The 15,400-nt window shown below is 41.9% G+C and overlaps 1 protein-coding gene across 1 annotated transcript in view; it reads right to left on the reverse strand.

Annotated features, from left to right (window-relative positions):
• Positions 1 to 4,326: 4,326 nt before the first annotated feature.
• The window catches only part of SDC1 (syndecan 1), a 30,939-nt gene continuing 19,865 nt past the window's right edge, over positions 4,327 to 15,400 (reverse strand). The window contains exons 2-5 of the mRNA XM_039532998.1: positions 10,242 to 10,323; positions 8,133 to 8,635; positions 7,526 to 7,649; positions 4,327 to 6,690 (exon numbers count right to left, since the gene is read on the reverse strand). Of these exons, the coding sequence (XP_039388932.1) occupies positions 6,524 to 6,690; positions 7,526 to 7,649; positions 8,133 to 8,635; positions 10,242 to 10,323 (876 nt within the window). The 3' untranslated portion in view covers positions 4,327 to 6,523. The remainder of the gene's footprint in view (positions 6,691 to 7,525; positions 7,650 to 8,132; positions 8,636 to 10,241; positions 10,324 to 15,400) is intronic.

Here is a 15,400-nt window from a genome sequence, read left to right on the forward strand (position 1 = left end):
ACATTCAGAATACTTTCTATACTTTTGACTAGACTTTCACTGCCCTGATCTGATTGGCTGTTTACTCCAACCCTCTCCCTTCCTCACAGTCGCTTCACCTTCACTCCACACCTGTCTCTTTCACCCTACTCTTCCCTGCCCATTTCTTTCTATTTAGATTATCCTCACCTAAGTGATGCCCTCCCACCCACACCACAAAAAACAGTCATGGAATTAAATGTTTTCTGCATCACATTGTTCATGCAGTTTGTGTGTTGGACCCTCCTTTTCCCACCCAGTGTCTGTCTTGTCTATTTAAGACTGTAAGCCCATTGAGGCAGAAACCATCTACTATTGTGTTTGTACAGTGCCTAGCACAATGGGGCCTCATTCTCGACTGGCCCTTAGGCCCTACCGTAATAACCATGATTACTAATAATAAGCAAGATATTTGCTGATATAAGAGATACTTTTCATTATGCCCCTTTGCAATTTACTAATTTTAATCCTTAGCTATTTATTACTTTTTATTTTGCTCAGACTCATGGCCTTTAATTTCTGTTTTTCTGCTTTTTGAACCATTGTATATTTTCTGATTTAAAAAAAATGATTGCCCTGGTCTATTTTCTGTTTTGGTTTATCGTAAACATATATACAACATCTGTGTATATATATATTTATATAGTGGTACAGATCATATCAGGCCTGATATGTGTGTATGTATATCTATATCTAGCTATCATATCATGCTGGGACCTGCACAGGGCCAGCTCCAGGGGTTTTGCCACCCCAAGCAGCCAAAAAAAAAAAAAGAAAAAAGCCACGATCGCGATCTGTGGCAATTCAGCAGGAGGTCCTTCGCGCTGAGCAAGAGTGAGGGACTTTCCGCCGAATTGCCGCTGAATAGTTGGACGTGTCGCCCCACTCTGGAGTGGCCACCCCAAGCACCTGCTTGATAAGCTGGTGCCTGGAGCCGGCCCTGGACCTGCATGTGTTACCACTACATTATGTACACAGACAAACAAAGACCCAAGTTGCTGGATTACCAGCTCTTGAAGTATGGCTCCCAGCAGTGACACATCTGCTGTGCCTGTGCTAAAAAGTTAGAGGAAGTAGAGTGGGAAAACAGACTAGAATTAATCAGAATGTGAAAGTGAGAGCAACCCACTGGCACCGGGCACCTGTTCACAAGGGAGGAAAGCATTTCTTAATCCTGCTCTCTTTGGCATCCACCAAAAGGTCTCCTCTTCCCAGTGACTATTATGTGTATGATCACAGTACATAGGAGCCCAAGTTATGAGCAGCTCACCATTGTGCGAGGCACTGTACCTACACCATGCTCTTCCTGTTGTGAGATTATCGCCTGCTCTAATTTAGGATAAGATCTTCTGGTCCAGGCTGTAAAGCTCCATGCACAGCCACAACCCTGTATAAATAATAGTGACAGGATGGTGTCAAGTGGACAATGCAATATGAAAATAAAGTTTAATATTCATTACAGAAAATTCAGCACTGAATCAGTGTTGTCATCCTATTGGGACTATTATAGGGTGATGCCTACTTGTAATGAGAATAATAGAAACCTTTCCCCCTTTAATGCCATGAGCTGCATGGGGCTGGGCATGATGTCTTGGTAAGGATTTATTTTGCCTTCCAATAGTGGCAGTACTGTTAGTGGCTAATCTGGTTTGGTCTCTACAGATAGGACATCCCAGAAGCCTTCACCTAGAAATGTGGTCCAGCTGGTCCTACTGTACTAGACAGCAAGAGAATTTGCATCCTAGATGACAGTGACATAGTTCAGAAGGTCAAGGGCTTTATGTCCTATTACTAGATAGAAAAAAAAAAGGAAAAAATGTATTGGAATGAAAAGTGAAGACTTTTCTAACTACTCTCTAGGACTATGTTCTTTGCAGATATAAGATATATCCCACATAGACAGCTCCCCCTGTATTCTTTACTCCAATTATAGTTCCAGGCTCAGATATGTCTTTTATCAGGAGTTTGTTCAAGAACAAACACCTGTTGGCAAACACTTCACAGATCAATCACTATGGGAAACTAGGATACCACTTTCAGAAGCGGACCCTAGGAGAAAATCCATAATTTTGCTATGTCTATACTACAGATCTTACTGCAGCTGTGCCACTATAAGGTCTCCTGTGTAGCCAATGACAATTGGAAAGAGCTCTATTGTTGGCATAATTAAACCACCCCCAATAAGTGTTGGTAGCCATGTCAGCAGGAGAGCATCTCCCATTGCCATAGTCCTGTCCACACCAGCACTTAGATCAGTGAAACTTATGTCAGCCAGGGGGTTATTTTCACACCCCTGCTCAGAGACACAACTGCTAGTGTAGACATAGTGGTGTCACAGCTAAATATGAGGTGGAACAGATTGGTTAGCATAATTAGTTAAGACATTTCAAGGGATCATTCCAGGTGAAGTGGCCCATTAACCCCTCTCCAATCAGGGAGGAAAGGAAGCAGGGTGAGAGGGAAAAGCAGCTGTTTGGCTGGTTAGTGGCTTACAGATTGTTGTAATAAGCCATAAATCCAGTGTCTATTCAGTCCATGATTTAGACTAGCTATCCATTATACTGTAGTAAGTGGTACTGTGTCACTCGGAGTGAAAATAAGCCCCTGAGTGCTGTAAGTTACACCAGCCTAAGGGCCAGTGTGGACATAGCTATGTTGGCAGGAGACAATGACTTGTTGGCATTAAGCCGTTACACAAGAAATCCTATAGGGCTGTAGTGTATATGTAGCATGAGTTAGTTTGGCAGATCCACAGAATGGCTTTCAGGCTTGCACAGAGCTCCTCACCCCCAACAGAAATTGGTCCAAGAAAAGATTTATCAACCAGCTTGTCAGTCTAATCCGGAGACAGTTCAATGGCCCTTTTACTAACTTCTCTGCCAAATTCTTCTTCTGAATAGTCTTGGCTGATTAAAGCCCACATTCTTCTACACTGGTAAGGAATCCAAAGCCTTGTGGCAAGGAAATCCTTTCCAGGCAGCCCTCCTGTGTATTTACTGCACTCTAGTTGACTGATTTCCATTAGACTGAGGAGCCCAGAGGGTAACAGCCCCTCTTGAATTTGACAAAGGCAATGACCTACTCCAGGTTAGTTTTGATATGGGTACAAGCAGCAGTAACCAGGTTTTTCTTTTGTGGGGGGGGGGGGGGGAAATGGAGGGGAGGAGGGAAGGAAATAAGCAATACTTATTTGCCACGTTGCACACAAAAGGAGATTCTTAGGTAGAAAGTATCTCATCTATGCACGCCCACTAGTCAGTCCCAACAAGGGAGAAGCCCTGTTGATTGAGGAACAGTAGGTCTTCAATCCACAGGGCTTCCCCCTTTCCCCGCTCCCTCCTGTCACTAACAGTTCATTGTAGCATCAAAATATTGTAGTCCTTTGGCAACATAGTTCAAACCCTATCAGAGATCTTGCCCCTGGTGTGGTGACACCCACATGATCCATCCCCTACCCAAAAAGATAGTAAAGAAAGGTTCTTTATGGAAAAGATAGAACTTCTACTGTGCATCCCCCTCAGTATCTGGGACATTTGTAGTCAGTCCTCTCACCCTCCCAATGCTTGCAAGAGCCACTTTAGATTGCAGAATTAGAGAGCGGAGGTAGTGGGATACTCCTGGTACACATTAGTGTGTATTTTATTAAAAGGGATGCCTACCGAAGGATCCAAGATTAGCACAAGCAGAAGAGCACATGGGAGCAGGAAAACTGATTCTAACCAGGCCTAGACACTAACCCCACATTTGTAGGGCTCAGTGTAGAGTCACATGTAGAAACCCATTCAACCCCCTCAGCCAAGTGCTTCTTACCACCATCCTCAAATCCAAGCCTGTTCCTGTATGCCAGCAATCCCCACTCAGGCAAGAGCAGCCTATTTGAAACTCAAAATGTCTGGCACTATGTCTGCAGCACAAAAATCCAGAAACCGATTGAGAGTTGCACTTTTCTCCAAGTATGGAGAAGGAATCTGAGACAGCAGGTTGGTTGTCTGAGCAGCTGTTGGCCTTTGACAGACACAGATATCCAGGAGGCTCTGTTCCAACTTCTGCTTAGTTCTTAAATGGCTCTGCCTCCGAACTGTATTTCTGGTTAAGAAAGTGCTTCTCCCTGCAATTGTGAAGTGAGAACATGCTAGACTTCCAGGGCCTACTCTTCAAACCCTCTTTCAGGGCCGAAGCTGCTTGCATTTGTGTAGCTTTATGCCCTTGAGCAGGCTTCAAAGAACTCCAGGATTTATGGTTACATGTGACATTCTGAAAGTGGGAAACAGGAGAGCTCCCAGGTAGGCTGACACAGTAGGCCACAAGTTATTTGCCAAAACGCCATTTATTGCATGTGTACAGATAACCAACTGAAGTATATTCCATTAAAATTATATTTAATTGCACCACTTAAATACAAAACTTCCTGTATGTCAATAACTCCAGTTACCCATTTAGATTACCAAAATATACACAGTTATTCTTGGCCTGTAGAAAGGTTGGCAGTACAACTGAAGTTACCCTTTTTTAAATATATAGTTTCCTGTGGTTTATGAGAAGAATTCTCATAGAAAAGCCTGTTAACAGCATTTCTACATTCCTATACAAAGCAAAGAATTACAGCTATAATTAACACAGTCTGGTTGTTGCTTTAATTTATAAAAATTCAGTGTAAAAAATAAAGGCAGTAATGGATCTCTCAGTTTTGTCTTTAAGAAGGTTAACACAGCTACATTCATACATCAAGGCAATCTCTTGTCCAGAGAGTTTGGAATGAAGCAAGTATTTTCTTGGTTTTATGGAGAAATTGAGAAGGCACCAATTTACTTAATTAGCAATTCAGGAATGACCTTCTACACAGCATTTAAGTTTTTAAAAAAAATCCAAATTGAACATGCAACATGTGCCTGTCAGCAAGTGTTCTTGGATCACTTCCTTTGGCTCGGCAATATAAATATTTACATCGTAAACACTCTCTCCCTCCCCTATACCTTCACTATGAGCAGAAAAAAAAGTTATCAATTTGAAACAGGCTACCAAAAAAACCAACCAACCAATCTAGTTGGCAAAGCAGAGGCAAGGTCTGTGTTGAAATTAAGATTTCCTTCAAAGTTCTTAAAAATGTGTGGTGTAGGACACTGAAGTGAATGATCCTGTACAAGCTACAACTGAATGCATCTACTTAGTATATTACATTAAAACTAGTGTGAATGGGGTTTTTCCAACTACAACTGTACTTTCATCCAAACAAGAGACTTTTGGGAAGCGTTCCTGTTCTTAGGCCTATTCTAAGCAACCTAATGACTTGGCTCCATAGACTAGCCAGGTGATGCTGTGGAGATGACAATTATCCATTGCTAACACCCCCCTCTACACTAAAACTGAAGACATTAACTTCAGACCCAATTATGTCAGAATATTAAAGAGCTAAGCACTTGTGGTGTGTTATAGGCTCACACTAATATCTACTATACAACCATTTTAGCTGCAAGAAAGGATCAGTTTAGTTAATATGCTTCTCTGCTCCCTGGTCTTTGGCAGTACAAGAAGCCAGAAATACTTAGTTTGCTCTGTACCTTATATGCCATGTACAGTACACAAGGTCTCATGGCACTCATGGCAGACCTAGTTCAAAGTCACCACTACAAACTGACAATGCAGAGAGGTTGACAGCTTGCCCATCAGAGTACCACAGTGGTGTGGAACACAGTAAGGTCTCTCTCAAAAAGACTTGAACACATGTGAGCCAGTAAGACTAAAGACTTGGCACTTACGTGGATGGTTTAGATATGGTTTGTTCATTCCCAAAAGTCATTTCTTGGTTTAACTTCAAAAAGGAGCAGAGTGGGGATATGATGCTTAGATGCAATTTAAATTCTAGGTTAAAATTAACAATACCTGCATCCAACTGTTAAAGGAGCTCATTTCTAGTACTCTTAAAAATCCCAAACCCAGTGATCAAATACTTGTTTGCCTTGCCCCTCCACTCCTCCTTCCAGTTGACATCTTACGGCCACTATTAAGTGCTATGATCATAGCAACTAGAAAGAGTGCAAGAACCATAGGTACCAGCTGTTGGTCTTTGTCAAATGCAGTAGAGACTTTCTAATACACTATACACACAGTGGAGGTCATGAGAGAGTTTAAACAAGGATCTTTAGTACAGATAATTTAGGCCTTGTTAGCTGTTAATTCCTGCTGTTCTCCTAAAGGAGAGTTATATACATACATTCCAGCTCTCCCTCATCGCCTTCCCTCCCAGGAGTCGTTAGATAAGCCAAAGCAAGTTTAGTGGCTTGCAGTTCCACGTTCCACTTTCTTTAAGAAAAAAAATATACATTTGTGCAAGAAAGCTGGCTAGGTTCCAGGAATCCAGATGTAATTTGTAGTTAGTTTCCAGTGGCAAGGGTTATATCTGATGATTGTATGACTTGAGTTTAATGCAGAAAAACCACAAGCAGGTTGTATGCAGGGACAGGAGAAGAGTTCAAGAAAGAGGGGGAAGTGTTCTGAAGACTAGTGTTTATGCATAGAATTCTTCTTGTTTCTGTGGTTTTTGGTATCCTCCATTTGATTGTTTTGGTTCATCCAATGAATAGCTGCCTTCATCTTTTTTCTTCATTCTGTACAGCATAAATCCAACTAGGAACACAGCAAAGAGCAGACCTACTAGTCCTCCAGCAATGACACCTGTGGGGAGGGGGAAAAAAGTAACATTAGACACTATGCAGGAGAGAGATTCTGACTGAAGTTTATTCCAGAGTTAGCTAGTAGGAGCAGAGACCAGTATTATAAAGGCATTTCATAATCAAGTGATGTAATAGGCTCCAGAGAGAGTTTTCAAAGTCAAATGGGAATTGGGTACTTCACTTTAAGCTTTCAATGGGACCTGAGCACCTAGTGGTCCTCTGAAAGCCTCCCCTACAGAGGCTTTCAATTCCTTCCCAAAAATGAAGGTTTGAAGATGCAGTCATCCACATTCCTTCCTCCATTACCTGGAGCCCATTGTACCTAAGCCATGACTCCTGCCAACAGGCTATGTTCTAGTACTGTGCAAGGGGTTTTTACTTCATCCTTGCTTGGGTGTAGAAGCTTTTTCCTCAGTGTATTACCACCCACTTGAACATGTACCTCAGAGTAACCTGGACCGAAACTCTGCAGCACTCAGGTGTAGAGCAGTTCTGCAGCAGCTTCATTTACATTAACAAGGGTGTCTCTACATGCTGTATCATGTTTGATTTTACATTGTTCCCACATTCAATTTGCAACATGCCTGTTTTTATTAGCAATGCATTAATCTAGATATTGACTAGAAGCAGCTTAAGGATCTGGCATCTACATATTGTGCCATACTGCCTTGATTTAGTGTTTTCAGGTTTCCAAACACATCTTGAGCCCTGATAGAGATTTTTAAATAAAAAGCCTAGGTTCTGCAGTATTGGGTGGATTCTATAGCAGATTAGGCAGCCACCAATTAGGAGTACTACACAGGACCTTCTATAGCATTCAATGTATTTTGAAATACCTCCTAGAACTTCTTTCCTGTCCATTAACCCCTGGGAAGTTCCAGCAGCTTCAGCATCTCTTGAAGAGTCAGCCAGTTCAGATTCCGATAGGATTGTTCGTTCTTCACTAAAGATAAAGTCTCCCTGTGGGAAAGATACAGCGCAAGTCAGTCACAATTCAGCTCACTGATGGAGTTACTAGAAGCTTTACATTGGCCTCTACCTCAATGTGACCCGATATAACACGAATTTGGATATAATGTGGTAAAGCAGTGCTTGGGGGGTGGGGAGGGAGGGCTGAGCATGCCGATGGATCAAAGCAAGTTCAATATAATGCGGTTTCACCTATAGATGCAGTAAGATTTTTGGCTCTCAAGGACAGCGTTATATTGAGGTAGAAGTGTATTAGTTTTTAATATTTCCCTTCAACTGATGGCAAAAGAATTTTCCCCACACCCAGCAGTTAACAGCTTATGATGCATCATAATAGTGTGGTAGAATAGAATCAATAGAAACTAGCTTCATATGTGGAGTGGAACAAAGTTACTACATTCCAGCACTGTTGTATGGCTTTAGCATTGGATATGGCAAAGATCTACATTTGAGATTGAAACTGTTAATTCTTACCTGATCCCCAGAGCTTTCTTCAAGAAATGGAGTTTCCTTGTCATCTATAGGGTCTATACCCCTGGGTAGAATTGTTGTAGTTGGGGAGTGAACATCTTCCTCACTAATAGTGGTGAAGTTGGGATCAAATGTTTCTTTGGCGACACCAGATGAACTAGAGCTATGGATACTAGGTTCAATTACATGGACTGTGCTTGAGGCTTGTGCAGTGGTTACCCTGACAGTAGGACTGTCAGTAGTTGGACTTCTTGTTGTTAGGACTGCCTCATTTGTTGTAGGTTTCTCTGCAGTTGAGCCCAGTTTGTGAGTTTCATCCTTATCTGAAAGGACAGCCTCATCTGGCACCACATCACTGGTGGGGGATGATACCGTTTCCTTTTCAGCTGGGTTTTCAGTGCCATGAACTGCAGGTTGGTGAACAGTTGCCCCAGTAGACATTGTTGATGAATTTGCATGGTCTAAGGGGATATTCAAGGCAACCACAGGATGGTCGGTCAAGGGACCTACACGAGAATGTTAAGTATTAACTGATGTACAGATGATTCAATAGCAGACAAGTACAAGCAGCTCAGTATGTTGTGTGATGTGCTAGACTTAAGAGGCAACTTACTGTAGGGCTTGGATTAGACCCAAAAGCAATTAGATTGCTTCACAGTGCCCCGTCACCCCCCAAATCCACCTAAGATTGGATGTGCTGGTTACTCAAGTACTGTCAAGTCAGTATGCCATTAGTTGTTAGAACTTGTACCAAGGAGGGAAAGCAGCCTGCTTATCAAGGCCAAACATCCCTTTTTGTAACACACTGACCTGTAAATTCACAAGTGTTAACTACTTTTGATCTGCTAGTAACTTAGAATTGCCCTGTGGGGCAGGGAGTCATATGCAAGTCTGATAAAACCCAACTAGTTTCACCCATCACTAAACTGATCCAATACTCAAAAGGCAGAAGGCTGTTCAGCACTGTTTTCCACCTCTCTCCTATCCTCAACCCTACCAGTGAGGATATCCCATCTAAAACAGCTGGGAATGGGAAGAAGGGTAAAGGGAGAAATAGTGTAGGCAGGAACACCACGTTTGATGGAGTAGCCAGACATCTGAAGTTAATAGTGAAGATTAATATTAATTTAGGAAAGGGATTAGCATTTCATACCAGAAGGATGTCAAGTCATTTTATCCTCATGGAGCAGTTTGAGGAAGTTTTATTTCTTTTGAGGGGAGGCAAAGTCTGGATCAAATTAAATAGGCATTAGTGATGTATAGAAACTTGCACTCAGTTAGGGTTCCTAGCAGTTTTCTATGCCCTGTATCATTGTATAGCAAGTTTAACTATCGCTTAACACCTAGATCACAAGTCTTCTGGAACATGGACTGCCTTATTTCCACAAGTCTAGCATAAATGGAGATCCTCATTGGGCATCTAGGAGCTGCTACAACAGAAATAGGACCCAGCATGGGGGATGCCTACCAGAGTCCAATTTCATTGAAGGCTTTCTTTGACACTATGGGGTATATTGTTAGTCCTACCTCCCATGGCAAGTCACTACTAGAGGAAGTTGATAGTCTAGTGAGGTTTGTCAGGACTCCAGAGCTAGGCAGCCTGAGTGTGTTATGGCAGAGGAATTGTGAAGTAGGAGTTCTCATCCAGCTCCTTCCCTCCCTTGTAATCAAAACACAGAAGTTATTCCATCTAACACCTCTACTTTGTTTCCTTCACTTGCTCCATGAATGCAAGAGCCACTACAGTGGTTTCACATTAGTGGCCTGGAAGAGCCAGACATCGCAATTAATATTACAAGTCAGATATGGGTAGGATGTCTTTGTAGACATTTCTGGGATCCTCTGTTTATTCCCACCAGGAACAGATACTTTTTTGGAAGCCCACTTCAATTCTCAACTGTCTGCTTGTGCTTAAGAGGTAAAAGCAAAAATGACTGACTGTCAGGAGCGCTGCGCTCCTGAAAAGCTGTTCCTGAAGGGAAAGACAGGATACATTGAGTTACCTTGCTCTAGGGAAACAGCAGCCAGGACACATCTTTGCTAAGCTGTACACCAAGAGTCTTGACCTTAAAGAATTTATGACAACTGGAGCAGTAATACAAGTCCACTCACCAGCGCCAGAGCCAGAGAAAGCATCCTCATCATCGCCAGATGAGTCCTGGTCTTCAGGAGGAAGGTTTACATTTGTAGTTTGCTTTAAAGAGAAAGGACCAAGAGTAAATAAAAAAAGATACTCCGCACAAAAAAGTGTACCACCATTAGGACCGCTCCCCCTCCCCCCCCCCAAAGCAAACATTTGGTGCCATTCAGTACATAAGAATGGCCACACTTTCTGGGCTGATTTACTACATATAGTCATACTGAAAACAGCCTCTTTAGTTCTAGGTTTTATTCTGTCGCAGGTGCTTACATGAAGGAGCCCATCATACTAGAGGCAAGTCAAGTGCAATACACATCCTGAATGAAGATTCCATTCTTCTTGGACAATCACAACTAGATTCATCAGTACACTACTCTTGATCTAGGTGGGATTGCTGTACAAGAGTTACCCTGCAAATGCAGCAAAATGTTTGATTTTCAACCCAAGAGAATGGACTAATTTGAGGAACATCAACTAGCACTTTTTTTGAGCTGCCTTCCAGAAGACAGGCAAGGCAGACTTGTTTAGATGAATGTTGTTCATGGAGAATGTAGTTTATGCTTTCCATAAAAGATCTCACCTATGTATTCTTTGATGAGATTCCCCCTTATATCACCCACTACCCCCACCATGCTTTGCAGGATGGACAAAAGTTTTGAAAAAAATGGATTCTGTAAGTTTTTTAAATAAACCTGTTGAAAATGAAATCTAAAGTTAATATGTTAAGGCCTAAGCTTGTTATAAATAGTTGTAAGTGTGAAGCATGTTTTGAAGAGCACTTATGTACTGAACATACACAAGATTATTAAAAACTTAACATTTTATTAAACAAAACAATGTATATGCTGTTTAAATTCCAATTACCATCCTAATACAACTTGGGAAATTGTGAGCAAAAAGTTGATTTAGTGAATAAGCGATATTCACCATTTGCTAACATATTAAGCATACAGGAATATGAAAAGCTTAAGCTATAATTGCTTAAGTAAACATTTATAATTACAATTGGCCCTCCTAGGTAGGAAGATGTGCCAAATCTAGTATAAAGGCTCTATTAGTTAAGTCAATATGCTTTACTGCACCTCTTTAAAAAATGTACAAATGGAAAAGTTGATTAAAATTGTTTTTATTGAGGCTTCCCACTTGGCGATTTAAATTGCCTTGAATTAAATCAACCCACCCTGATGCTTTGAGAGTGCCAGTCTCCCTCGGACAATAGCACACTACTAGCTTGCAGACTATTGAATTTATTGGAGGAGAGTTTTGGTCCAGACAGGTGTTCAGTGGTAATCTTCCCACAGAAAGCTCAGTATGCAGGTAGAGATCCTGTATGCACCGATATGTCAGTTGTGGAAAGGGTGACTAGTGGACTTCGGTCCTTTTAAAAAAAATTAGGATACCATGAAAGCTTCTTAAAGCACAGCCAAGAGTTTACCCGAGAGCTGAACTACGCGAGGAACAATTACAAGAACAGGAGAGTTCTATATGAGGGTATCCCAGTTATGACACTCCTGCCCCCAAGCAGGACCACAATGTTTCAGTAGGTCTGGTTAGACAGTGGCCATCCTTGGAACACAAGACAAATAGCACAAATAGGAAGAAAAAAAAGGTTTCTGTATTGACGTGCTACCTGAGGAATTGCCAGCCTTTTCAGACACAGCAAGAAGTTTAACTAGACATTTAATCTGCATGTTGATTCAGAGAGTCTGTCTGCAGACATTGAGTAGTTCAGTTTTTGATCAAGGGATTACACTGTTCAGACACTGCACACCTCATGGTCAAGGTTTCTCCATGACCTTTTAATTGCAGTTAGATTATACCCAAAACAGGAAGCCTTTAATCCCACTGACTAATCAGAGTGGCACAATGTAGTTGGAGTTACGCGGCTGTATTTGAAGGCTGAAAATAAGTTACTAACTTGACAGTGGGGCCATCTGTCTACTGAAGCAGCGCAAGACACTGCTTTCTGGCAGCCACAGCAGAAGTGCTGATCGTGAACGTTACTATTTGAGTACTTCCCATCAGTCATTACAGTCACTGCTTGCTAGGTCAGCTACAGTTGGAGCCAACAAAAGCAGGCTGGGCACAAGTGTGTTATAGTCTCCTTGCACCAGAAGAGTTCTAGCCAAGGTGTAGTTACAGTTCCTGTCAGAACCCACACAGCACCACTGTGCTCCAAAAGCACCTAATGCAGCCTTTGACAAACCACATCACTGAAGCTTATGATCATAAAACTGATCCATTAGTGTGCGTGATATCCTGCTGAAGTGATCTTTGGCTATTCATCTTGAATGCATGTTTTTGGTAGTGGGATTGCCACAGCTGTAACCCCATTAATACAGTTTACAATGAAGTAGTTGCATAAACTATTGTCTTTGAGAGGTGTCATGATTCAGGCATGATCACTGCCTGCTGTGGTCACTGCAGGCAGTGCCATGGTCACTGCTACTGATGGTCACTGAAGAGACCATCAGTAGCAAATAGCTTGTAACCATCTTTCCAAGTGCCTATATTCTTGTTTTGAACACACATGGCACCAGCTTGCATTAGTTCATAAGCAAAGCACACCAATCTTACAAACACTCTAGTGGGAAAGCAATACTGACTCTTAAAAGGCACTAGAGTACCTTAAAACTAAGTACATCTTAACTGGATAAATACAGTGCTTATTACTGTTCCCTTTCACACCATTATGCGAAAGACACTTGCAAAGTTGCAGCTACACAGTTCTTCATACCTGCCACAATATAGACTTTAGACTATTAAAATGAATAGTGAGAAGTAGAGGCTGGAGTTCTGTAGATAGTTGGTGATCTCACCCAACCCACACTTCAGTGTGAGTGAGGATTTTACACATGCAGAAGCAAAACAGGCAGCTTTGAGGGGGTGTGATAACTCAATTGTTTTCACTAGTTGTAGCAGCTTATGGTGGAGTCAAGTCCTTTAACTAGATTCTTGTAATGCCCTAGTGGAGTTTGTTAAAGTTAGACTCTTCAGAGTCAGCCTTACTGGAGCACTAAAGATCCATCACTGTCGGCATGGAAGGATTACATTTTTAATTGTTAAGTGCCAATAAGTGTCAATTCCACCACACACAAGCCAAGGAAAAAACGTTTTTAGAGTCAAAATTTGCAGACAGGCAAAGAAAGAAAAGTGCTGCCTGAGAATTTAGTGATCTTTTGACATGAGGTTGAAATGTTTTACAGTTAAAAATTAAATCTCAACATCTGTCATTAAATTTGACTCCCCATAATTTCCTACAACTGTGAAAGTTTACATGAAGACATTAATGCTTATTTTTAATATCTGTCAAGTACAAAAAGATAATTATGATGCCAGGCTTAATTACCTGGAGTAATGCTGCTATGTTGACATTTCTCCCAATTTATAATTCTGCCACATACTGTGGCTTCCCACCTTGCAGTCCCATTTGCACCCACACTGTATCCTGAAAAACCCAGCTAGTCTATTACTGACACAAAGAGCATCAATTCCTATCTTATCAGACAGGCTGGAGGAAACAGACAAGGAACATTTGCTATTGGCTGTTTCCAGTTTGCACACTGAACATTAATCAAAGGAGTTAACTGTTCAATCTATTCCAGATACGTTCATGCAATTCAATTATTTTTGTGAGTTAAGAGTGGATCTGTCATTCATCTGCAAATGCCAGGGGCAATAACTCCATTGGAAAGACTGGCTTTGTATGACAGCCATTTGAAAAGCTTTTTAGCCTGACATGGATACTAGTGGAAGACTCTTCATCCCACTCACAGAGAAATGAGTTTGTTAGAGACAGTGGGATGTTAGTCTCACCCAGGATATTAATTCTAACTCCACCCTCCACCTCTCAAAGCCAAAGGCCTGCAGGATGCTCAGACAGGTATGGGGAGATTTCAGATTATTTTTCTGCCATCTAATACTGTCAGCCGCCTTTAGGCTCATTTGAAGGTACAAAGTTATGCACTGAAGTTATTCCCACAGGGGTTAAGGGAGGCCTGTGTAAGGTCTGGTGCAGTCATTACCTTCACTATTATAAGTATGTGTCTAAATCAGACAGTCTTGGCCACTGTGTGGTCTTGCTGCATTTGTTTGTGGTTGCTTTAGCCAGACTGCTCCAAGGTGGTAAGGGCTCAATGGTACGTAAGCACCAATAAAGAGTCTGAATGCCATAAGTCTGACTGACCTAGTAGCAGGCGAATGTAGTAATAGCTCATTTGGAAAAACTCAAATCTAGGCCAGCCAAAAGGGAGCTGCATTAGCAATCCAGTCTGTTGTCCCAAGAATTAAGCAGAAGAGCATTTCAGAGGCAACCCATGTGCAACTGTAGCACTATAAAGTGAGCAAGAGATACAAGATGCATTACTTGGAGGGGGACCATCCAAAGGCAACAGACAGGTTAAAAATGCCTGGGCTACACAAGAACCTCCACTACTAGCACTAATGGAGTACAAGTTTCCTACATATAGGCAAGGCCAAGGCCTTATTACTTTGGCTATGGGGAAGGCAGAGCTGCTCTTTAGCTCACCATGAAAGATAGAGTGCACAAACACTTGCACTGGAGAACAGAGAAGTGTCTAGATAGCACATACATGCACTATGTCTCACAGCAGGTATGGCGGCACACTTCGGACAGTGAATGTAACTACTAGAACAAGCTACCTAGGGAAGTGGCAACTCTCTATTACTTGACAGATTTCAAATCAAGGTTAAAGCATTTCTTGAAGAAATGCTTTAACCATGAGATTCTATGGCTTGTGTTATGCAGGTCTGACTAGATGATCCTATGTCCCTGCTGGCCTTCAGTAAATAAAGTCTATGAGCCTGCTCAGTTTCTAAAAGCCCATTCTAGAAGCATTGAGTGCTCTTTGGAAGAATCAAAGCCTTTAAGTGCGGGACAACAAGTCTTGGCTCCAGAGCTTGATTTAGCACTAGCTAGTTTTGAGTGCTGAAGCCAGTAAAGCTCTAGAAGACAATCCCAGCGTCTTCGCTGTCAAGATGTGGATGTAAAGAGTCTGTATATGGGGCCAGGAGGGAGACAGATTTATTGACTTGGGCCTCTGGAAGAGAGTCTGCCCTCTACAGAGTCCCTGGTCATTCTGTTTTAGGTTACACCAACTTTTACCTGTTA

Source organism: Mauremys reevesii, linkage group 3 (genome assembly GCF_016161935.1).
Source record: "Mauremys reevesii isolate NIE-2019 linkage group 3, ASM1616193v1, whole genome shotgun sequence".
NCBI lineage: Eukaryota > Metazoa > Chordata > Testudines > Geoemydidae > Mauremys > Mauremys reevesii.